The sequence below is a fragment of the Patagioenas fasciata genome, chromosome 6 (genome assembly GCF_037038585.1).
Source record: "Patagioenas fasciata isolate bPatFas1 chromosome 6, bPatFas1.hap1, whole genome shotgun sequence".
Taxonomy (NCBI): Eukaryota; Metazoa; Chordata; class Aves; order Columbiformes; family Columbidae; genus Patagioenas; species Patagioenas fasciata.
Window position 1 is genome coordinate 30338750 of NC_092525.1, and position 24446 is coordinate 30363195.

The 24446-nt window shown below is 36.0% G+C and overlaps 1 protein-coding gene across 7 annotated transcripts in view; it reads left to right on the forward strand.

The window, feature by feature from the left end:
* The window catches only part of DPYD (dihydropyrimidine dehydrogenase), a 340194-nt gene that overhangs the window by 109708 nt on the left and 206040 nt on the right, over positions 1-24446 (forward strand). For all 7 annotated transcript variants that reach the window (XM_065842651.2, XM_071810396.1, XM_071810393.1 and 4 more), the window contains 3 exons: positions 447-643; positions 4607-4688; positions 7929-8016. In XM_065842651.2, the coding sequence (XP_065698723.2) occupies positions 447-643; positions 4607-4688; positions 7929-8016 (367 nt within the window). The remainder of the gene's footprint in view (positions 1-446; positions 644-4606; positions 4689-7928; positions 8017-24446) is intronic.

Consider the following 24446-nt stretch of genomic DNA (forward strand, 5'->3'; position numbering starts at 1 on the left):
AGATTCGTTTTGAAGAAGCAAAACCCCTTCATTGGTGTTACAATCCTTTGTGTTATTTGCAAAGGTATTTTTCTAGTAGTAACAGTAATCTGAGTATTATTTGGAAGGAAATTTTTGATATTACAGAGATTCTACACTTTCTGACTTTGTATTACTATTCTGTTACTGGTGTTCTGGTTCCATCTTTGTAAAATTTACTGTAGTGAAAGATCTGACTTCAGACATTTTTAAGAGAAAAAGAATTATAGAATAACCAAGCCATTCAACTACAGCATCCCTCACAAATGCACATGTCAGTTCAGGATCCCTATAACATTATGAAGCGATTTACAATAATATATCAATGATATGTGACAGTACTAGTGGAAGCTTCCATCACATTGCTACCAGTAAAATTTAATGAGGGAATGTAAAGTATGTAACCTCTTGAATGTATTGCTTTTCAGGTGTTCAAAGCTATGAATATTCCTCAAATCAGAAACCCTTCCTTACCTCCTCTAGAAGACATGCCTGAAGCATATCATGTGAAGATAGCTCTTCTGGGTGCAGGACCTGCAAGTTTAAGTTGTGCTTCCTTTTTGGCTCGATTGGGCTATTCAAACATCACCATATTTGAAAAGCAGGAGTACGTTGGTGGCTTAAGGTAAAAAACAATGATAACAAAATACTCTTTCCAATTACTGTAGAAAGCATAGCCAAAAATATTGTTCAGACACAGTTTATACACAATCCTTCTACCTTCATCGAAGTAAAGGAGTAGAAGAGTTCATATCTGGAAAGTTTCTTTTTTATTTAAGTAGTTAAGTCAAAATAGGTACAGTTACAGGCAATCTTTAACTGAAAATCTGGTGGCTATCTCCTATATTATCTTCATATGACCTCTAAAATTCCAGGCTGCAATTGTTGTTATCAAATTAACACTTCAGGAAATTGTCAGGAACCATTTTCCTATATCCAAAACTTTTAAAACAAGATGAAGTACTTGTAGCCCTACGTAGTGAAAGAGTTAGTAGATGTTTAAAGTGCTTCAGAGAGACAGTAATTTCATGGGGAATTTAAAATTTAGAATGCTTATGCAAATAAAGGTGACAGTGAATAAATCTGTCATGTGTTCCTAGACCTACAGTTTTAATAAACCATACCATAAGAGTGAAATAAACCCCCTACAATTGTCAACCTTCAATGAATTGCAGATACAGAAAGGAAAGTACCTTTGCACTTCTAATGTATTGTACACACTTGGGTGATATTTGCATGGTTTCATGTCCTTGACACTAGAAGATTAATTTTGACCACCGTAACATTGTCTGAGACAATATCTTAAAAGTTTGTTGGAATCCCTAAGTGTAAGATAAAAACATTTCTGAAACTGACTAGTGGATACCAACCTACTGGAAATCAAAATTAAATTTTACCCATTGAAGGTGTAGTCATACTAAAGTGTTTACAAAATAAAAAGTGAAAAGAAACAGAGAAAGATGGGTAATGTGTTCACATTTCTCATTGCAGCATCACTGAAATCAATTGAGTTGACACCATTAATGAATTTGATCCATAGTGTCATAATGTCAAATACTTATTCAGTGCTCTGGAAGATAGACAATCAATGCTGGAGAAGTTAAATGGATCACTTTCAGTTTTCCCAGTGAGATTCAGAAGTGTTCTACCTAATTATCAAGGTGTTAATACGTAGGCATTTAACTATGGAGCTGTTTTACTTGAACTGGTTGCTTTAGAGGATTGCAAATTTAGTATATTAATACCTATTCACCTGTTGAGTAGCACATGTTTTCATAAATACCAGATCTAAAATCAGTTTTGTTGCTTTAAAGTAGTAAGAAATAACAAGATGTTTCCAACAATAAAGCTTTATTTTATGGCAGGTTAAACTCAGATTGGGCTCAGCAATATAATTCATCACTTTCTGCAGTTGCTTTCAGTGCTAACAGTACAACAGTGCAGTTACTTACTGTGTGCTTGCATACTTGAAGCAATGTGGTGTTAAGTTACATCTATGCTTCATGTTTTTCTTTGAATTTGAAAAAAGCTTAAGCTGTTGTTTGTTCTATTGCAAAAAGCCTTACACTAAGCTTTGCCTGTTCTGTTAGTATCCTTAATGGTCAAGCAGTGCGTTTTAATATGCCTTTTTTGACTCTGAAAGAACACATGGCAATCAAGGTCAAATTTTACATCCATTTATGTTAGAAAGTTTCACATCTGGTTTAAGGGCATCAATTGCTTTTGTGCCTCTTTTAATCTTGGAACAGAAGGGAGGCTGTCCTGTGGCAGCAATCATCCATTATTGCAGCTGTAAGACTTTGCGGTACAGCTTTTAACAAGTTTAGGTTATTGATGGCTGTGTTTTCAAGGCTTCATAAACTGTTGCAAATGGCTAACAAGACCAAATTAATTTCATGTTTGGAATCAGCTGTTTGGAAGAGCAGTACTTTTGCCCTTTTTTAGTTTGCTCTGCCTTTTTAAAGTGTTTGTAAGTAGGATGTTCCTATGCATACGTGTTAGATAATAGCTAACTTTAATAATATTTAGACAATAGAAAGCTGTCTAGTGATTGCAGTTCCTGTGGTGTGATATTTAAGCCTAACATAAGTCTGGTTGACTGTACATGTTTGAATTTTTCACTTTCATAGACAGATTTTCCTACATTTCACTAGTTGTGTAAAATTTATGCTTCATAGCAGAGTGAGCATGAGCAGATCATGCTCGTGCTTAGAGACCGTGAACAAGCTTCACTGCTTGTGCTCCTAGCTATGCCACTGGTTACAGCATACCAGAATATTTCTCTCACTAGGCCGAAGGGCTGTCCCTTGAGCAAAAGTAATTTAGAATCACTGAGAAACACCGAGCACCTCTCCATGCACCCCTAACTTGGATCAGATTTGAGAAAGAGGCAAATCATTTGTGGGACACTGTTTGCATCCATTGCTGCCCTCTGCACCTCTGCTCTGTTTCCTTCTCCACCCGTCTCTCCATCGCAGAGCGAGAGACTGTCTTTTGCTGCCGAAAGAAATTGTAGCAGCATTATTGATGTACCAGTTGACTTTCATAAAATGTTAATGGTAAATATGCATGTATGTGTCCCCACAGAAGGGTGTATTTGCGTATGAACAAACATGTACATATATGCAGGTATGCTCCAGAGCACAAAACTGTAAGTAAATGTTTAATAAGTGGAAAAAATAGCTTACAAAATCTGACAGGGATATAACACAGCCAGGACTGTTTCGGGGTCTTCTAAGAGTCATGGAAATGACAGGCCTTCAACAAATATTGTAGGTGGCTTGGAAAATAGAACTTTCTCCTTTTTAAATTAGATTACTTTATTGAATCTCTGTTGCAGAATCATATTGATGTATTAGTATCTGCCTCAGACACCTACTTACTTAGTATGACCTATGAAAGTTGTGTTGTCATGACATGTTCATTATATCTGATATTTAGAACACTTTTCATTGCACACTGGTCAGAAAAGGTGAAAAAGAGTGGTATTAAAAATGATAAGGAGAAACATCAGTTTCTTGCCAATATAATTAAAGTTGATGGAACTCAAAAAAAGAATCTTCTCGCCTGTCAAATTTAGATGTTAATGATGATGTGGTCACTAACAGTATGTAAAATAAAGCCATAGTAAATCTCTTGTGCCAGTGCTTTGTTATGGAAATTATAGATCCATTAGTTTGACAACAGATTAGACTGTTTGAAGCTTAGAAGTATCTGGGGAGAGACTTTCACGTTTCTACATATTATTATTTTTTTTTTTTTCATTGAACAAAAGTCTTTAAAATGAAACCTCACTGTGTTTACATGTAAATATGTTTTAGAGGAGAGATTTTGAACTGGCATAAGTAGATGTCATTTTGCTGGAGATAAAGATCTCTACCAGTATATATATATAAACTGAGATTCTATGCTGGCACTGCAGTTTTCACTTACAGAAGATCTGTGATTCTGGGAACTTGAAGATGTCGTTCCTAATCTTCCCCAGGAGGAAAAAATACCAGCTAATAAATGTGAAGTCAAAAAGCAGATTTGAGACAAAGCTGATAGAAAATGACTGACTCTGTCCATTCTAAAAGATCATAAAAAAATTATGAAGTAGAAAGGGAGGAGAGTACAATTTTAAATACCATTGCTCAAAATGGCATATGCAACACTTAAAAAAAATAATATGGGAAATAATTGCTTGCTAGAGGATCACTTTGGTTTTAGCAGACATGAGATATTTCTTAAATGGATGTCTTAGTTTTGTTTAGTGTTACGCATACTGGTGAACAAAAGGAGTAGAGCTGAAGCTCTTTTGGACCCAAGCTTAATATATGTTAAATGGTTATTTATAAGTGTGGGTAGGATTGGCCTCAAGGTACTGCCTTCCTGGTCTATATTTTTAGCATTGAGTGAATAATGCTGTTTTGTCACTCTAGTGATTTTAAAAAAAGCCAACAGTCAAACTGCAGCACATTTCCATTCCCATATGTCAAAATTAACTAAGGTGTGTTATAAGTATTGAATTTTTAACAACTAAAAAAATCCTTTCTTCCTAACAGCTGGAAGTATTTCACAAGTGGTTTCTTTTTTTTTTAAATTTCAGTACATCTGAAATCCCCCAGTTCCGATTGCCATATGATGTAGTGAATTTTGAAGCTGAGCTTATGAAGGATCTTGGAGTGAAGGTAAGGAAAAATATATCCTGCCCATGTATAGCTCAAAGGAAAAAGAACAAGAACTCTGCCAAAGATTAACAGCAAAATGTCATGCACATTAGTAAAGAACAATTAAAAGCTATGCTAGACAGAGGCAGGAAGATGCTTCCTCTTGCTCAGGGCATTTGTCTGTCTCCTGTCTGAATGCCACTAGTTTGGAAAAGGGCAATCAATAGTTCTCATCTGGCATGCCTGCATGTGATTAATTGTCTGTAAGAAACAAATTCCTAAATTGCTTTAGGGGGTCCAGTGTAGCTATTGGAATGATTTGGGCTTTTTTAATCGAGGATTTTTCATTCAAGTTTGGCACTACTTAAAACATTCATATTTGATACTTCTCCCTTTGTTCCCTCTCTCTGTGTTTTTTCTTGATGTTTTATAATAACCTTGCATCCAAGTTAATTTTGTAGTAAAATACATCAAATTAAACAAAGTGTTAACATGATCATTATTATAAACAATAACAGTCGTTCAACTTCTTGGAAAGCAATAGTTATGCATTATTCTGTTAAACAAATGTGTGTTGTTTATAGATAATGAGAACATTGCTTTATTGTTAATTTAGGGCTTGAGCTGAAGAGTTAGATGGTATTTACAACTGCTGTGCATTTTAACAGAAGTTAGAACTGTAGAATGCATCACTGGATCAAATTTTTGAGTACTGGGAGGTACTCATGCATTCAGTGAAGCAAGAAATTCTTCTTGGAATCTTTCATGTTGGTTCGTATCATAAAAGCAGTAGGCTGTTGTCACAGGAACCCAACTGAGAATGTCACCCTGCCCAGCTTTTATAAAAATGCTGGTAAGATGTATGATAAGGCTTTAAATGGTACAGGTCTAAATTTCCCTTTGCAACTCTTGAAAAGACTGACAGATTGGAGGTTGCATTAGGGATGGAGCTAAAAACAGAACACTGAGCCAATTTTAGACAAAATTGCTGTATATAGGCTACTGGGAACCCTTTTCAAAACTCAAATCCCCAGGGCTTCCTATTATGACAAGGTCTCCAGAATGGACTGATAGACCCACTGTGTCATCTTGACCTGCAAGTCCTCTGCAGTTTTGAAGTGCAGCAGAGAATCTCAATGTAAATTTGCTTCTAAGCTCTGCCATTGGCTTGCAATTGACCCTTCGTCAAGCTGCTTAACTAAGTACCTTAGCGTTCTACCTCTGTAAGCTGGGAATTTTTTTCTTGTGTTTACTTAAAGCATTTTAAATCTGTGATGGAAGATGCTGTGTTCTGTAAATGCTCGGTACTGCTGTTTATACAAGTAATTCTACTGAAATTAGTAAGAATTAGTCAGCTGAATAAGGATTACAGAGCTAGGCCCTAGGAGTATTATGAATCCCCGCATAAAATAGTACTGCTATTTAAATTCCTTCATTAGGTTTTCATAACATATGTACACATAGGATAAAAAATGTACTGACAATTTATGGAATGCATTTTGTTGCCAGTGAGGATGTAGTCTGTATTCTTGAAAGGATTACAACTATACAAGGCTTTTGCACCTCTGATAAAATTTATACTAAATCTCCAAAGGAAAAAAAAAAAAAAATCGATGTTTTCAGTATTGTCTACCATATTTTACATCTGCCTTTTCTTTTTTTTTCCAACAAAAGGAAAATTGTATTAAATGGAATATAGGCAGATTCAGTAACAAAGAAGATGTACAATGACATGAAGACTAAACTCTTAAGATCACAAAGTATATTGCTTACACAATGAAGTGTGGTATTTTGTAAAGGGAATACACAAGTGATATAACAAAAACTGAGGGAAAACATTCAAGTTCAGAGAGTCTAGAGTACAGAGATATAAACACATATCCTCATGTCAGGAAGTACAAAATATCATAAAAGGTATCACACAATGCTTTGTGTGCTCAAAAGCCTTGGGGTTAGGAGAGATGAGCAAAGGGTATGTGTATCTTCAATTGTATGACCTCTACACAGGAGACCGCTATCATTGGTTTGCTGATCGCGCAGAAAACTCTTGTCCCCATCTCACTCCTGTAACAGCTGTAGTTGCTCAACCTGTGCAGTAGCTGCTCAAAGCAGGAATAGTGGTGGAATATTACAAATATTTTCCAGCTTTTGCTTCTGGAAGTGTGAGTAGTAATTGAACTGAAACAAGTACAGATTATAGGTGGGTTTTTATTACTGTGACTTATTTCCTTTAATAAATTAATGCAAATCACTGCATCTCTAAATGAGAATTAAACAATTGCAAAGTTTAAATTGAAACTGATCTCATTCACAGTTTTGAAAACCTTTGTTAGTTCACCACACAGAGCAGTCTGCTTCATTACGAGAAAGTAGGGCATGCTGTAATTTACACAGAACCTTCTTCAGAGTTAGTGCTGTCTCTGGCCCAGTCTTTTGCACACAGGCTTTCTGAATCCACAAAACCAGCACTGGCTTCACTGAGGGTTTTTGACATAGCTGGTGGTCTCAGAGCAAAATTCAGACAATGAGCTTGGAGGGTGCAGGACAAGGCAATGCCATTCTCCCTTTGGACTGGCATTGCATACTGTGCAATTGGAGGCCCACCAAGTGCCTGACACTGTGCGAGAAAACATTGCTTGGTTTTCTGTTCAGAACCCCTGTTAATACAGAATAGTTTCATGTCTTTTATTTTCTTTGTTTCTCTGTAAGAGGCTCATACTTACACTAATGTTTCTACAATAACCGAAACTGCTTGTTTTTTGGTTGGTGTGCTGGGTGATTGTTCCTTTTAGCGCATATTCCCTAAAGAAGGTTCTTGATTCCACTTCACATTTCTTAAATTCTGATTTTCACATGGGAATACAACCTTTTGTAGTCAGCACTGAATACAGCGATTTATTTGCAGTAGAAAACTGCCGTTTTTCAGCTTTACTTCAGTATTGTGTTCCGTAGACAGGCTTTGTTTGTTTGTTTAGCTTGCTTTAACTCTTTTAGCTTACAACAGAAACTAAGCTAGTCTGTGCTGGCCCACGTGAGGATGATCTGAAGGTACATTTATCCATATCTAGTTTGGGTCAGTTGTTTAAATCAGAGCCAATCTGGCCTTTTAAATGTGGCTTGGGGGAAAAAAAAAAAAAAAAAAAAAGAAATTAAGAAATCCTTTGTTCTCTAGAATATTCTGCAAGACGTCTGTATGCAAGACACAATAGAAATTATTTTCACATTATCACATTAAAAGCAAGTAATCTTTAATTCTTTCAGATATTTTTTAGTAAAGGACTTGCAATGGATGGTATGACACTCCGTACCTTGAAGGAAGATGGCTATGAAGCGGTCTTTATTGGCATAGGTAAGAAGAGCTTACTATCCTGTGTTTTGTTATCCTGAAATTGAATGTCTGGGTAAGTATCAACTGGAAGTTGCATCTGTGTTAATAACATGATGTGAGACAGCTTTGATTTGATGCATTATGAAAGTGTGGAAAATTTAAAAACCAGGAAGCTAAAGCTAGATGTCTTAAGAGAGTTACTTGTTAAAATTTTCAAATTTATATGATAGATTTTTAAATAAGACAAGAATATAGCTGAATGAGTTGATGTATTGTTTGTTTAAATAGTTAAAAAAAGGATGAACTAAAAAATTAGTCGTATATAATTGTTGTGTTGGCCTAGAACGATGCACAAGTTCAGTTTTCAATTTTTGCAAACAGCTTACTATACCCACATAATTACTGAGTCTATATGTAAGCCAGTAATACCATGCTTGCTTGCTCTTTTTCTTTCCTCCATATAAAACACGTAACATGCTTCAGATAGGCTGGAGTGAAATATAATTATGGGATGGGTTAACAAAATGAGCTGACTTTGACTTATACTAAAACTGGCATCATAGATCTGTCTTCTCTCATACGCTAAAGAAGTCCTGCACCTGCCTGCTGTTTGAATAAGTGCTTCTTTTTAATGTTAGATTAGAATTGTTATCCATTTACAAGTATTTTGAAGTACAGCTGGACCCATCGCTACCATATGATAGGCATGTTGAGCAGGCATCATCTGCAGTTGGTATGAGGCTTAATGCTCTTTATTGATCTAGACGTTGCCTAAGTGAACATAATAGGAAACAAGTTGTCCAACTGTTCCTCCTTCCTATTATTGATTACTGAGATGTAATTCTTAGTACAGCGACAACTGTTGTTTACCATCTGGGTCTGCAGTATAATAAGCTTTGCAGGTCTATTCTGTCATGTGATTATAGTACACAGTGTTGTATAATCCTAAATCCTCACATTGTTAGACACCTTCCATGTATAGGAATTTCTGATGTGTCATATTTTGATGTAATTGTATATGAGGCAAATGTCCAGCTTATCTTCTTTTTTGTTTTAATCTATATCTTTCAAACTGCTTTGTGAAATCTCACCAATGAGGGATGGTTCAATAAATAAACATTTGTTTTCCAAGAGTCTAGCATTTAGGAAAAAATTATCAGTCACTTTTGGAACATCAGCATGATTCCCCTGCATTTCTGGCTCATAGATTTAAAATAACAGTTCAGTTAAACATTAGCAAAAATGACCACTGAGCACTTTACCCATAGGGTTGTAATGTTTCTTTAAGTATATGGGTTTATTTTTCTGACCTTAATATAGTTATCCTAATCTAAAATATTTTTTGGTTAGAAATGTATATAGAGAACATTGTGCCATACAGGTGCTAGGTAAAGGGTCAAAGCCAGAATTTTAATAAACAAGAAAAGGTATCTGAAGCATAATTCTCCTGTAAACCATATGTTCACCGATTGTATTAGGGCACAGAGGGTATAAATGCTAATGAAGGATTATGTGTTCCTACGAAGTTTTGTTACTGGAAGCTACTTGGCATTAATGATGAAGTTGGTCCCTCCTTCTACCCCCCCATGTCTGCCTGTCATCTCTCTTTTACAGTACTGTGTAAGACCCTAGATAGTAGTGTGACCTTGCATGCTGGTACTGAAGATGGAGAACAATCCAAGGGGTCAGAGATTTCTGGAGTTAGCTATAGTAATGCAACAGAGCAGTTATAAACTCTGAACAGCAGCAGTTTTTCCATAATAAGTCTGTATTGTATTTCTTCTTGTTGCCTACTGAAGAAACATCTATTCAGTGGAATGTCGCATTTGAACATTAGCCTACATCATGGGAATAAAATAATTAGAGAGCACTACATACATAAAATAGAAGTAGAAGGTGGGTGGTTTGTTGTTGTTGTTATGTTTTTTGTGTGTGTGTAGTTTTGTTTTGTTTTGGTTTTGTTTGTTTTGTTTTGGTTTTGTTTGTTTTTTTGTAATTTGCTTCTGAATGAATCTATACTGTGATGGAAAATAAATATGTTAGCTTTCAATTTTCCCTATTAGTTGAAGAAAGTAAATGTGAATGGGTATATACAAGAAGAGGAAATCACTGATGGGACCAGGGGGTACACTGTGAGAGGATTTTTTCATAGCCATGAAATTTTTGAGGAGCACACCTTTAGCCTTACAAATGAGATGGAACTCAAGAATTTATCAGTCAGGATTGTACAAGAGTACCCATGATTCATTAAAATGAAGAGCGCTTGTAAACAGCCAGATACACAAGGGCAGGTGGAGATGCAAAGAGAACTTTGAAAGCTGTTTTCCACACAGTTATGCATCAGGAAAAATATATTGCTCTGTGGTAAATTGTGTGAGGTAGGGAAGATACACTCCTTAGCTGGGTCTATAGAAGGTAAAGCATAGGTGACCGGGGTTTGATCACTTCTAGCAAGTGACCATATTGAATAAAAATGAATAGCAAAGGCTTTTTGTGAGAGTTGTTTGGAAGGTATTAAAACTTTGCTGTCGTCAACATATTTGCTCTGTTTCAGAGCAGAAGGGTAAAGAATTCCTAAGAAGTTCCCAAAAGGATACGTATTAACAGCCTTACTTTAAAATAAATAATAATAAAAAATATGCTTAGCTTCAAGTGTTTGCTTCCTGGGGCATTGAGACTATGATGGTTTGTCTTAAGGTGAAAGGATCTCTTCAGTCTGTAGGTCTGGTACATTTAGGTCTCTGTTTAAATCTCAGAAAAACACCTTGTATCAGACTTGAAAATGATCAGATAACCAGTATGTGTCACCAAACTTTGGTGACTTCTGGGGTTTCAATTTGAGTCACACCTCACCTTCATAATATTTTATTTTGCACCATCTTATGTTTCCTAATTAGGCTCTGTGTGTATAATGTTAGGCTCTGTGTGTATAATGTCGTAGAGACTGATGTGGAATTTTGGGTTACAAGGACATACATTGAACTAGTGAAGAGTAGATCTGAGGAAAAGCTTTCATAGTTACCTGGGTAAGTGGTAATGAAGGAGATCAATCCAGGTAATGGCACACTGGAAACCAATGGTTCCTTCTAATGGGAGCAGAACCTCAAAACAAATCCTAGGTGAATCTCAGTCACAGGACTGGCTGTTACCATTTTTTGCTTGCGGTAGTTCTTTCCTCCAATCTCCTGGTTTTTGTCTTAACTGAACTCTGTTTCATCCAACTAGTTCTTAATACTGTACTTCTGTTTATTTTTAGAGGATCGATACGTGAATTGTCTCTTCTCTGTCCATAATTTACTCTTATGTCCTCTCAGTTTCCTCTCTACAAATATGTATATTTTGCAACATCTGGCAACAGACATTATCTTGTGTTTTGCATACAAGGACCTGAGAGAGAGATCATTCTTCTGTTTTTCTCCAGAAGTCCTGATTTCAAATTACAACTAACATAAATATTAGAGGTTAGCCTATGAATCTCAGTTTCTCACGTCAAAGGTACTGGTAGACAATAGCACGCATGAGAATTTTTTCAGATGACTAAAAGATAGCAGCAAAAGGGAGGAACAACCTGTACAATATATATACTGTGATTCTCTACTAAATTTTTTTTAGTTCTCTTTTCATTGTCATTTATGTTGCTGCAATTTCTAATCTTATTCAGTCTTATTTCAATGGACAATGAAAAATGCTGATTAAGAATTAGAGTCCTTACAATTTTCGTTTTAAAATTCAGTTTATCTTCCAGTTACTAGTATTTTGCTTTTATTTTGCTGTTCACAAACATTAATGAATAGGAATTAAATCTCCCAAATGTACTTTCAAAGTTTTAAAATTAACCTCTGAAACTATGTTTGGGAAAAAAGCAATCCTTTCCAGATTTTATAGATTACATTCAACTTACTGTACCTAGAATCATCTCTGCTATTTGATAAGAAATGGTTGTGAGGAATTTGTGATTGAGCTGACAAATCAGCATGAAAGTTTTGCTATTTAAAAAAAAAAAGTCTTACATCAGTTGCTGCCTCCTGTAAACACCACAGAGACTCAGGTTAATAGAGAATTGGCATGCTGAGAGCAAAAGGAGAAATCGATGATGGAGTGAGGGGCTGGGGGAGGGAGCGCATGGTCCTCAGAGACAGCAGAGTAAGGCAGCGAAGGGTATCTTGCCGAGAACAGAGTAGACTGAATGCTTTGTGTTAGTGTGTCTCTTGGTTGATTTTTCAGGGTAGAATACTTATGATTGTCTGTGTGTATGTCTCTTGGCTATCAGAGCAAATGCAGAAATACTTTTATTACTCATCCTTCTTGAAGTTCAGCTACATTCTTTGGAAAGCAGGATTCTGTGGTTCTGTCTTTTAAGACTCCACAAAGCCTTGTGTACTCTTATTGAAGAAGAAAATATAAAACAATTTTATATAACTGTTTAATTGACTGAAAATAGATGATCTAAATATTTAAAGTATTTAAGGACATGCTTCATGTGGCATTTGAACAAATATATAGAAAGGCTATCACCAGAACCATATTTTCTGAAGACTTTCACACAAACATCTATCCTTATTCTATAACATTTTATTATAACATAGGGGTTTTATATAACATTTATCTTATCTTTATATAAAGATCAGATACAAATATGTCTTCAAAGACTGTTTTATTTGGTAAAAATATTCCCAGAATTCCCATTATTCCCAGAAATTGCTTTCACTTTAAGTTTGGTGTCCATAGGCTTAAACTTGCAACACTAACTAACTTTCTGGTTAGCTGCATTTGCCCTGCAATGAGAAGTTAGTAGTAAAGCTTTCTTGTTTCTTCCTCCATCTCGTGATATTGAATTGCTGTAAAGTAAATTTTATGGCGGTAGCGTTTTCAGAGGTTCTAATAAATGTTGTGAAATGGTAGGTTAGATGAACATACAGAGTAAATTCAAACAGATTGTTGCTTGGTGGTATCTTAGACAGTATATCATGCTTGCAAGGGTTAAAACCATACATAAAAAAGGGAAAAATGAAATCCCCTGTGGAAAGAACCTTTGTGATAATTGCAGTCATTCATAGTTAATTAACATAGCATTCAAACAATAATATAATCAGATGATTCCATTGATTGGAATGAAATTACACACCAAAAAAAGAAATTAAAAGTCCAAGCATTGATGTACCTTGTTTTTTAAAAAACCCTGTGAGATTGATTTACTGTCTCTTCCCCAAAAAGTAAGTAATCTCCTCATGCCTGTTATTATCTTCTGATTAACTATGCAGTGCCACCTGGTGTGCAGATGGGAAGAATATTACACATCAAGAGCTCTGTTCACACCCACCCACAAAGATATAAACCTACGTGGCAAAAAGTGAACAGATGTTCATTTTGCTTGTGCTATAGGAAAAAATTGTGCATCGTACTCCTGATTCATAAACTAAATTTGGAGGACATGAAATGTGCATATGGGGCCTGTAGGCCCATGGCCAGCACAGACATTTATGGAGGAAATATGTCATATTCAAAATAGTTTTCATTTTGGGTTATGAACAGACTTTTATTTGTTTGCTTCTCTGTTTTTGTTTTATCATGTATTTCTGAGTTATGTTTTTCTCTTCACTTACTACTTCACTTATCACCTTCAAAGGGAAAGGTTTAGAGGCAGAGTCATTTGAAAACATATCCAGGATTTATCTGTTGGTTGGTTGTCTTTCAGAATTGTTTTCTGTTTCTTGGCATTTAAGATGTTCCCAAAAATTATGCTTTTAGGCCTCTTTGCAAAGACCTGTTTGACTCAGGGGTTAATGTAGCGAGTCATGTAGAATATAGTGCATCTTGGTTAAAGATAGAACTGTAGCACAAGCATTGCACAGCCTTAGGCTCTTAGGATCTTCAGCTCTATTTTTGGAGGTTTTTTGGTGGTGTTTTGTATTTTTTTTTTATAATTTCGTAAGTAGTTTGACGCTGCATAGGTGATACAGTTTTTGCTGCAAGGAAGCTGAAGCATAAGACCAGATAAAACACAAGAATCAGGGGAGAAAAATAATATGTTGGAAGGTAGTGAAGGAAAGAATGATGTTGTTGGAAACATGATCACCTAGATACTCAAAATAAATGTGTGCCTAGCTTATTTTCTCTGCTGTTCTTTTTCTGACACTTGTAGACAAGGGTTGTCACTGTCTCAGAATCTTGCAAAGATGGTGCTTTCATCCCAGGATTTTAAATGGTGACAACAATGGCCTTTTAGGCATCAGAATCCTTGTGCAGTCAAAGGTAATACAGACTGCAAAGCCAGGAAAAACACGTGCAAAAACATTCAAATCCATTTAGCTGCAAAAAGCTGTGAGACTTTATTATTAAGTATGATGAGAATGAAGTCATCGAGATGAGTGATGAAATCAAAGGGAGTACTTTAAACAGTTTGAAGAGCAACAGTGGTGAAGAGCAGTGTCAGGACTTGGACAAAGGCAATTCAAAATATTTCACAATTACCTTACAGTAACCTGATTTTTTTTTTTTTCTTTAAATAAAGATCCCTGAGGAGGCTAGTGATAGATGCATTTGCAATTTAGTACAGGACAGGATCAAAGCTGCACATTGAACTGCAACTGCTTGAAATTAAGTCCCAAGGAAGAAGTCAAGTACAGGCCTTCTTTATTGTCTGCCTCCTGGAGAGCCTTAGCTCACACTCACAGCTTGGAGAATGAATGGAATGTACACTTCTATAACACCCTATTTCTGAAGTTTTTCAGGTCTCTGGTGAAGAGTATGATAAACAAGTTGCACCATAAATTGGTTCTAATACTGAACTCATTAGTCCTCAATATTAACGTTATTTTCATCTTATACTACTCTCTAATCTAAAAAAAATATTGTTATTAAAAATGAAAAGGAAAATATTTTTATTAGAAAAGGAACTCTGTGAAGGAACCTGCTCTTACATGCTTATAACAGATGTTTGGACTTGCTTTTATTCCCAGTACAGTATCTTTCCTGGAGACCAACAATGTACATACATCCAATATTTTTTTTATGCTGGAGGCATCTTTTTCTACTATTGGCATTTGTAGAAAGCTGTTCTTCCAGTTCTGTTGTCCTCACTACTGCTCTGGTTATCAGTGGAATATTGGAAGCGATAGGCAGCTGAGAGCTTTTAGTGCTCAGATGCACAAACCAGCTTATTTATTATTAATAGTCTTAGGACACTTTCAAAAAATACTAATAATCTGCCCTTGGGCATCCTTAAGTTATTCACTTGCAAATTACACAGATTTTCATGCTCTTATTTACTTATCTTTCCTATAAAAAAAACCTACTTAGCATAACAATCTCTATTGCACATGTTTTACAAAACACTCTCCTGTCTCTTTCTAATATGCTGGACAGTTTCCCTGAATAAATGCTCATCTCAGTATAATGACAAAATCAATTTGATTCATATTGTTTTAAGAATAGCTAATTTTTTTAATATCTTAGCAGATTAATTAATCTAACATTATTTAGCACTTATCTGGTGTTTATTCAAGCATTTATTTTTAATAATTTTGTTGTTTGAGAAGTACATAAGAAAACAAAATATTTTATAAAATGGTGATGTTAGATATTGCATTTTCAAATTCTGAAGTGATGTACTTCAGTGCTTTACACCTAAAGGAAATAGCTTTGCTTGCTTACCTATTGTTTCAAAAAGTTCTCTCCATGAGTCAGTTGCTTTTATCTTTTAGATGTAGAAGTATTAGTTATGCTGCCATTTTGGTGCCATATCCATTTAGTTGAGGTCTTTTTCCTTGTAAGGAGTGTGTTTGTGGTCCAATATGTATTTAATGCAGTCAGACACTTTTTGAAACTTTTTTCTACCTAATACTATAGGAGGACTGATACAGTACAAAATTTAAATAATAGGTTTAGAAATTCCGTATTTCATCTTGCTTACGAAGAATAAAAGACTGGTTAAAAGCCTAGGTTTGCTTTTTTTTTTAATTTATTTACTTTTTAAGATTGTACAGAAGTGGGAAGTGTATCAAAATCTCACTTGTTTAGTGCCAATTATTGGTGAGAAGATGGCAAGCATTTTTTTAAAGTCTTCCTCTACACATTTACATCTCATAAATATAACTTGTGTTCCTTTCACTGTCTACTCAACAAGGGCTGTATCTGCTTGATGAATTGAATTGACAAGGTACGACAAAACCTGGATTTGTGTGGTGGGTTTGTAGTACTTGTAGAAGGACACTTAGAGATTGCTTTAGGAAAGGTTCTTGCTCTGCCCCTGCTCTGCTTTGGAAGACTGGTCCCTAGGAAGCCACTGCTGGGCACAGGCAGGGCTCAAGGCTCCAGTATGACCTGGTGATTCTCTTGTCTTTCTCAGTCATCAACTTCCCTTTCTGTCATTGCTTGGTAGTCAGGCCTTTGCTGATGTAGGACTAGTTTGGTGTAATGAAGGGCAGTTACCTCATTTCAGAGGAAAATCCTGGGCGTGCTTGAGGCCAGTTTTGATCCTTCATGTGTCTTGGGGAACATTTACTAGTGGTTCTGTTTGGCTGGGTGGGATTTGCAGTCCAAGGGTCTTCTGAGACCTGTAGCCTTCCTTGTGTGTGGTCTGTGCCTGTGGAATCTCTCAGTCCTTCCTTCAGGCTCAGGCATTAATTGAAAAGCTTTCCTATTTCAATAGTATTTGTCATTTGCTTATCCAATGTGTTGCTTCTACCCTAATGGGAAGGTGCATCCGCTGCCTTGTGGATCTCTCTAGTTTTAATGGGGTGGTAGTTTTTGAAGTCAACAAATATCTGAGAAGAAAACTTTGCGCGTTCACTCTAGTAAGTAATCTTTAACTAAGCTGTGTAAATATTTTTGCTGCTGTGTCTTGAATTTTGAGTGGATAGAGATTATCCAGGCTTTCAAACTACTTGTTGTGATCACGATGCTTGAAAATTGTTCTTTAGTGTTCTAATCTATACTTTTCGGAGATGCCAGTCATATAGTTGCTTTTACTGTGAAATTAAAATACATTGTGTAAATACATGTTAATGATTGCTAATAGTGTATATAATTAGGATACAGCATATAAATATTATAGTATGTATCGCATGAGAAGTGCTTTTTAAAGAAATGTTAACAGGAATGCAAATAATTCTCTGGGTTTGTGTCACATACTGGTGTGTCAAATTTGACATTCTTCATGCATGAAGTTGCTTACATAGTCTTCTGTGCATGTTTTATAGTACCAAACCATATTCAAAATTTGTCACTTTTTTGGTGATGTCACAAGGTGTGGAATATATACAGTAATTAAGATTCACCGTTTGTACTGTTACTGCTTTTTAGTGTATTAATGCTAGATTTACTGTAAATTGTCTTTATAAAACATTGTTTACAAGATTAGAAGACAGAAATAAGCATACTAAGTGCTCAGAGTGTTCGGATAATGCTAATACAAATTACATGTTTATCTAACAAAGGAAAATATTTTCCAAACATTGTCCTTGACAGCGTTTTGTTTCGCAGTAAGTCCTTTGGCTATTGTTCATTCATTTGTGGTAAAAATGTAGTAAACTGAACACGAACCATTAGCGAAAGTGAAAATGCATTCAACAGCTACTATGATGATTCAACATTCCCCGTAATATCTTTGGTGATTAGTTTCATAGGAGGAAAAAAAAATGAATAATGAGAATTTAAAGATCAACAGGTTTCATCCAATTAATCTTTAATAGTAATACTGCAAATGTGTTGCAATTACTAATCGCTTACCAAGTAGAAACTTGCGGTGTACTATTATATTTCTAAGAACTGTCAAGTTTTTGTTTGTTATTGTTTCATTGATGTAATGGAAAAATGCTGTAACTCGATAGAGATTTTGTTATTGGTTTGTGACTAATGATAATAGATGGCTGTTTATTTGAGTGAGATTTGTATTTTTAAATACATTTAACAGTTTAGTAGATAGTGAAATTTCAGTACCTGGAATTTTAAGTTGCCTGTTTGTATCCTTACACTCAAAGTTTGAGTTCTCACCTGTTCCTAGCAGAAATATATTTGCAGAGTTGAGGGAGACTGTCATAGTGCCCATTCAGTGCACGGAACGTAAGGTTTCCAGTTGTGGTGTCTGTACTAATCACTGGGATAAAGTTCCTGCCTGTTTTGTTGCTGTAGTAGCTGCTTGATAATAAAACTTTGAGTTAATTTGCATTTAAAAACCTGATTTCCTTCCACCAATAGACTGAATCTAAAGAAATCACCCCTAATTGTTACAGTCCATGCCGCCTTTGTGCACAGCTTTTACTGGAAAGCCCAATAAAATAAGTAAAGGAAGTTTTCAAATCTTAGCACTTTTTAAATCGTAGGGACCTGTCTTAGTACACACACTATACTGACAAGTTGGTTCCTTATTTTTCAAATGCAAATATGGGCCCTTGCATGTGCTGAATGTGCCCTTTATTGTACTGAAGCATAGAAAATGCACATTGTAGCTCAGTAACTTCTGTAGACCTGCCATGCTTGCAAGAATGGAATGTGCTTAATCCGCCTTGCAGAGTGAATAATCATAGATACAAGTGTGGCATTCAGTGTTCATTCAGAAAGCTATAGAATATGCAAACAAAATGTTTAGTTAAAGAAGAGTTGCGTGAATTGCAGCTGTACCAGGAGATAGTAGTTGTTTTTAACTGGAAGCCATGTTCATTACCTTTAATTTTTCACTTGGTTAATAACAAAAATATAAATCATGCACTACAATAGGTCACTGGAGGGAATCAGTGTGATGTGATGTTCTGCTGACAGTGAGACTTGGGCTCTGGCTATTGGTCTCCTGACTGACTCTTCATTCTTCTGCACTATCTAACGAGATCAGTGAGACTTAGCTCTAAAAAGGCTACAAAAGTGCTCAGTACTGAAAAAGTGCTGTGGTTCTTGCTGGAAAACATTCAGCCTGTTTCTAGGAGCTACAAAAATATTCATTGCTAAGCACTTGCAATTTGTGCTGCTTCCCCAAATTTCATTTCTATTCCAGTATTTTGAAAAAGATGTGTAATGACCAAAATAACAAATTAAATAACGTGTTGTGTTTTTTTTGTGTTTTTTTTTTTTTCCCATTATTGGCATAAATCTGGCAATTTCTCAATGATCACACGGAAGATCAAGTTTTTTATCAGATAAATTCTTATTTCCATTGTAGCATTTTCTTTAAATTTTCCCCCATAGATTTATGCTAGTAAAGATGTGTTGTATCTTACATATTATTTTCTGAAATGAAATTTTAATGATTTATCAAAAATGAAACGGATCTTGCATAGTGTCTAATATATATCTTTTTCAACATTTCAGATATGAAAAGATCTAGACCAGAAATAGTTTGCTTACATGGTTACATTTTACTTACGTGTTGCAAAAGAGCTTTGAAGACAATGTGGTTGCATTTGTGTTGACATTTTGAAAAGCAGCTTGACTTTGTTTCCTTCAGTTCTCAAAGGGAGATACGCCTTTGCTTGCATAACGCACTTTCTAAAACTCGTTGTAGTAAGGTCTGCCATGAAGTAGGGGTTTCCATATTTATAATAAGCACATGGTAGTATAAGGGTCAGGGACTAACCAGTGAATAAAAGTCAAAACTCAAAATGAGGTGCCTTTCCTGTTTAACACTGGGCAGTGATAGATACTGATAATGTTTGATTAATGAGCAGCAGCCTTGTGGTGGGTGAAAATATCTGTAAGAAATGATTTATTATTTCAAAGGTATTGGAAGCTTACCGTATCTTGTAGATGTAACTATGTGTGCCTGAATAAAATAAATGAGATGCAACATGTGAAAAATGAAAACACATTACTTGTAAAGGATGTGTCACAGGCAGGGTATTTTGTTCAAGTACACTTTGTCATGGGGATTTTTAATGTTGCTCTGAATACAAATCATTTAACTGGTTCATAAAATCAACTTAGTTGCAATTCTTGCATCTATCAGAGACAGAAATGAGGGTTAAACTTAATATGCTGGAACTTCCTTTAATTGTTTGCATTTGGCATCATATACAGCTGTTCAAACTGCACATATGCACAGTAAAGATTCTTAGAAATATAAGTGAAAAAATGTATTGATGCATTTTTAACACTGAAATCAGGAAAATGAATTCATTTGTAGTGTCACTAAAAGGTAGAGTCATTGAAGTTTGTTAAATTTGTTGTAAATGTGTTTGTATGCACAAAGGTCTAATTCTCCCTATGTAAGCTGCTTGTTTGAAAATGATCAATGACTTGGAGGCTTTACTTTTGCGCACTTGCAAACTGGTCTTGTGTTGCTGGTTAGTCTTGTAGACTGCCCTTGGTTTATAAGGTGTCCTTATTTTTTCTGTGGTACTTGTCTGTGTGTGTCGATCTGGTGTCAGGTCCCTTGGTTCTATTCAGAGCTGCCATGGAGTTTGAATCACATAGAGCTAATGATGGTGCAGACTCACCTCCATGAAACTGCAGTGTTTGTTCAGACAGGTTGGAGTGCTCTGACTCCCGTGTTAGAGGAAACTGCCTTTCCTCTAACTTTCAAAATAGATAAGGTAGGACAGTGGAAAAATACAGCCTGCTTTCCCATTTTGTCATCTTATGCCAGGTCAGTGACCGTGGAACACTCCTTGCAGTGGGGAATATTTGAAAATTCTGGTCTCTGCTGTTCCATAAAACTAAATCTATTATTTGTTTATACCTCATCCACTTTCTTTCTTTTTTGTTCTGTCTAATCCAGTAGGCATCTAAAATATTTTTCCTTTGGGGATTTGGCATTGATTACTTAAATGTGTATAAACTCCAGCCAGAAAAAGGACATGGTTTTCCCATCATAGAAAGAAAGTATAACCTGGTAAAGTTTTTAATAAGGTGTGCCAATTTTTAGTAAAATTGGATGATGTGCTTGCTATGTCCCTTGAACCTATTTTCTCACTCTGATTCGTCTGTGGAATTTAGTGCTGAAGAGCTACAGCATAGTAGTCACAATGTATTTAGTTACTTAGGGTCATCATAGTTTATCAAAAGTTTTGTTTAAGATCCTGTTAGGTTCTCCTAACAGCATTTTCTTTCTTCACATACAGCTTTCTCTGCTTTGTTCATCTTATTTTGATCTTACGGGCTTCTCTATAGTGCGAGTTAGAGAATAGAAAAAACCTCTTTGTCTTCAATTCTCTTTTCATAGTATCACTGAAATAAAAAGAAGGGAAAATTAATCTTGTCCTCAGACCATACCTTCAGCCAGTTCTGTAGGGTCTGTGAGTAATGTCATAGCTTTGAGTTAAAGGGTTCTCTTGTTTGTGGAGAGGTTGGCTCATCCTCTCATCAGGCCCTGGAAGTTATTTTTCTAAGATGTACTAGACAGTTAAAGCAGTTATGAAAGTGGAGGGCATCTGGTTTTACTGTCACTGAATTTCATAAAATAGAGCTCCAGCAGTGATAGGAACTCCCTCTCTTTAATGTGGAAGCCACAAACTGACTACATTAAAGGAATGACCTTTCAACCTACAAGCTGAGTGGAATTAGAGCAGCTTGCCAACCATGAGGTCTTGGTAGTATCTCTGCAGCAGGTGTTGGCCTAGAGAACATATGGAAGAACAGCTGGACACTAAGTCCACTGAGCTCTCACAGGATCCTGACCCATGTATATTTATAGGGAGAGGGGATAAAAAACAAAAACAAAAACAACAACAAAAAAAACCCTGAACAAACCTAAAGAAGCAGATAATCAGAATTTATAGTAATGCTACATGGATGTTGCAATAATTTACTCCAGCAGCCAAATTGAAACTTCAGAAGCAAAAGCTGTCAGAAACACTGTAAATCTGATAATTTCTGCACTGGAGATCTGGATCCAAATTCCTTGGTCAGGCAGATAAGTCTCTAAGCTATCAGACAGATCTCCTGCAAGTCCATTTGCAGGCTTCTTTTGTTAAAAAAAGGTGTGTAGAAAGCCAAGCACAGTTTTCCCTCTTCCCTTGTTGTGCACCAAATACACAAGAAAATAATAGTATAACTTTAACTGATGCATCTTTTAATGCCCTTTTTCATTGTTGTTGTCCTTAGTGATTACTTTCAGCTGCTGAATTAAGCTGCCTAACAGTGGTGTAGAAGACATCTAAAATGCCACTGAATTAAGGTTGTGGTTAAGAGTGGAATTGTTTAGTGCTGTGATCCTATGAGAACAGTCTTGGTTTTGTCAAGGACAGTGAGATTTTTGCATGCAACATGTATTTTTGCACACTTTTTTTTAGTATCTTTGAAAAGAAAAAGTGCACTGTAAGAATGTATAACTTTTAAGAATATATTCGTCACCGTTTACTGCAGGGTGGCAATAAACCATGGCAGATGCTCTCTGTTAAGCCCCCGTCCTCCCCACTAAGGAAAGGTAATAGGGGGAAAGGGGAGAGAGATTTACAAGTTGGAAAAAAAAGTTTAAAAGAGCGAGCATGAGACTTTTATAGGGTGTATGATGTGTATGGGATGGAATAGTTGGTCAATTTTGGTCACCTGTTCTGTCCACCCATCCTTGTAAGTATGCCCCTCTCACTTACGGGACATGCAAAATTTATCAGTAACGTTGGCTGCCATAGCAATAAGTCTAAACCTGAGGCTCATCTGCCTATCATTGCTACTGTTATCAGCTCCAGAGTGAACAGTGTCTGAAAAACATGCAGCCAAATTGAGAAAAGTGCAGTTACTTAGAAGATCTTAGCTGAAAGGAAAATTCACCAAAAGAGATCTGATCTTGTTTCAAATAAAAACAGGACAATGCAAAATAGTAGATGGAAGCCATGTGTTTTTCATCTAATGTTTGGTTTAAATGAAATTGGTGTAAACTTTTTAACCTATATTATTACGCACTACTAACAGTAAGTTTGGTGCATGACCCTTTGTATATATGCAGGAATAGAGAGTGCACAGAAATGAATGACTAATTATGAGTATCCTCACTAAAGTCTGGTGTTATTCCCAAAGCAAGCAGTATTCACAGATGTTGAAATATATTTTGTAGCCATCTTAGTGGCTGTATTGCATCCCAGAGGTATGCAAAAGTCCTGTATTCAAGCCGATGTTTTTTTGAAAAGACATTGATCTGTGGTCCTTCAACTGTCATCATGGTCTCCCAGTGCAGTGAAACTTGGATAATAAACTACAATATGCAAGAATTATGAACTAAGGCTTCAAGATAAAGTTCATTATGTCATTGTGTGCTTTTAAAATCCTGTGCTATTTTTGCTCATGATCTTCAGCTCGGATGGAAGTGTATCTCTAACAGTATGACTAATTATCTTTACATGCGTTTATCACAAAATAAACTTCACACAAGACAGTGAGATTGTTTACTTAAGCACTATAATACTGGGAATGGAAGATAGCTCTAGAACCTAGGATTACATTGCCAGAATGGCACTATTTATTAAGCTATGATAACGCTAATGTTCCTCTTTGATGTATAGCATGTGCGACTTCAGCTGAACTTGTAGAGAGCCTTAAGGATGTTTCATTGAACATTTAGTATGGCAGCAAGCCAGAATACATTTAGCCTAAACCCAGATGACAGGTTGGTAATGAGGTAGTGATTGATGACCACTGCTTCCGTATGAAAACCTGCTTGATATGCTGGGGGGGAAATGCATTGCTAGCTCTTTTTGTTTCACTCCCTCTGTATTAGTTATTCTTACTGTAGAGGACTAGCATTGGCTGCTCCTTATTCAATCCTAGTTTCATTTTTAGATGAGAAGCGAGTACTCAGCTGGGATTTTAGAAGCGCAGCCCTATGGCTACATTTATGTGTAAGTCAAAACCTGATTTCAACAGGTTTTTATTATCAATAATAACTGCAATTATACCATCTATAAAACACCCTATAATATTTTTATAACCTGCCTCTGTAATTTTAAAAGTCCTATGCAAAAGAAACCTATGATTCACCTTCTGTGCCATCTAAATGACATTGCTTTCTCTTCTGATATAAAAAGAAAATCTTGGCCCGAAGGTTGTAAAACATTGCTCAGGCAAACAAGCCTGAACAAAGGACTACTGTTTATTTTGCCTAGTCCTCTCGAATGCTTCATTACAAAGGCACTTTGCACAGATGATGGACAAACTGTTCTTCTGTGCACCGAGAAGGATATTTAAGCCCTGCCCTTCAGCTAGATTCCAGCCTGATGTCTGAATTAGCAGTAAGAAGAGTTAAGAGGAGGCAGCAGAGCAATGTAGGGGGTTATATCCATAGCTGTACACACTCAGACAGGGTGTATATTAGATGTCCCCAAAGCTGCAGGATAACTAATGGTATCGCATTAAAGCTTCGTTACAAATCACCCAGGGATGCAACAAAGGGCACTAGGGCAGCATAAATATCCAATGTCAAAAGAGACTCATTATTAGTGTTTTCCCAGGCAGAAGTGTCTCTTGGTCAGGAATGGGTGAGGAAGCTTTTCACCCTAACCAGAGCAACGTTACACTCCCTCAGAGCAAAA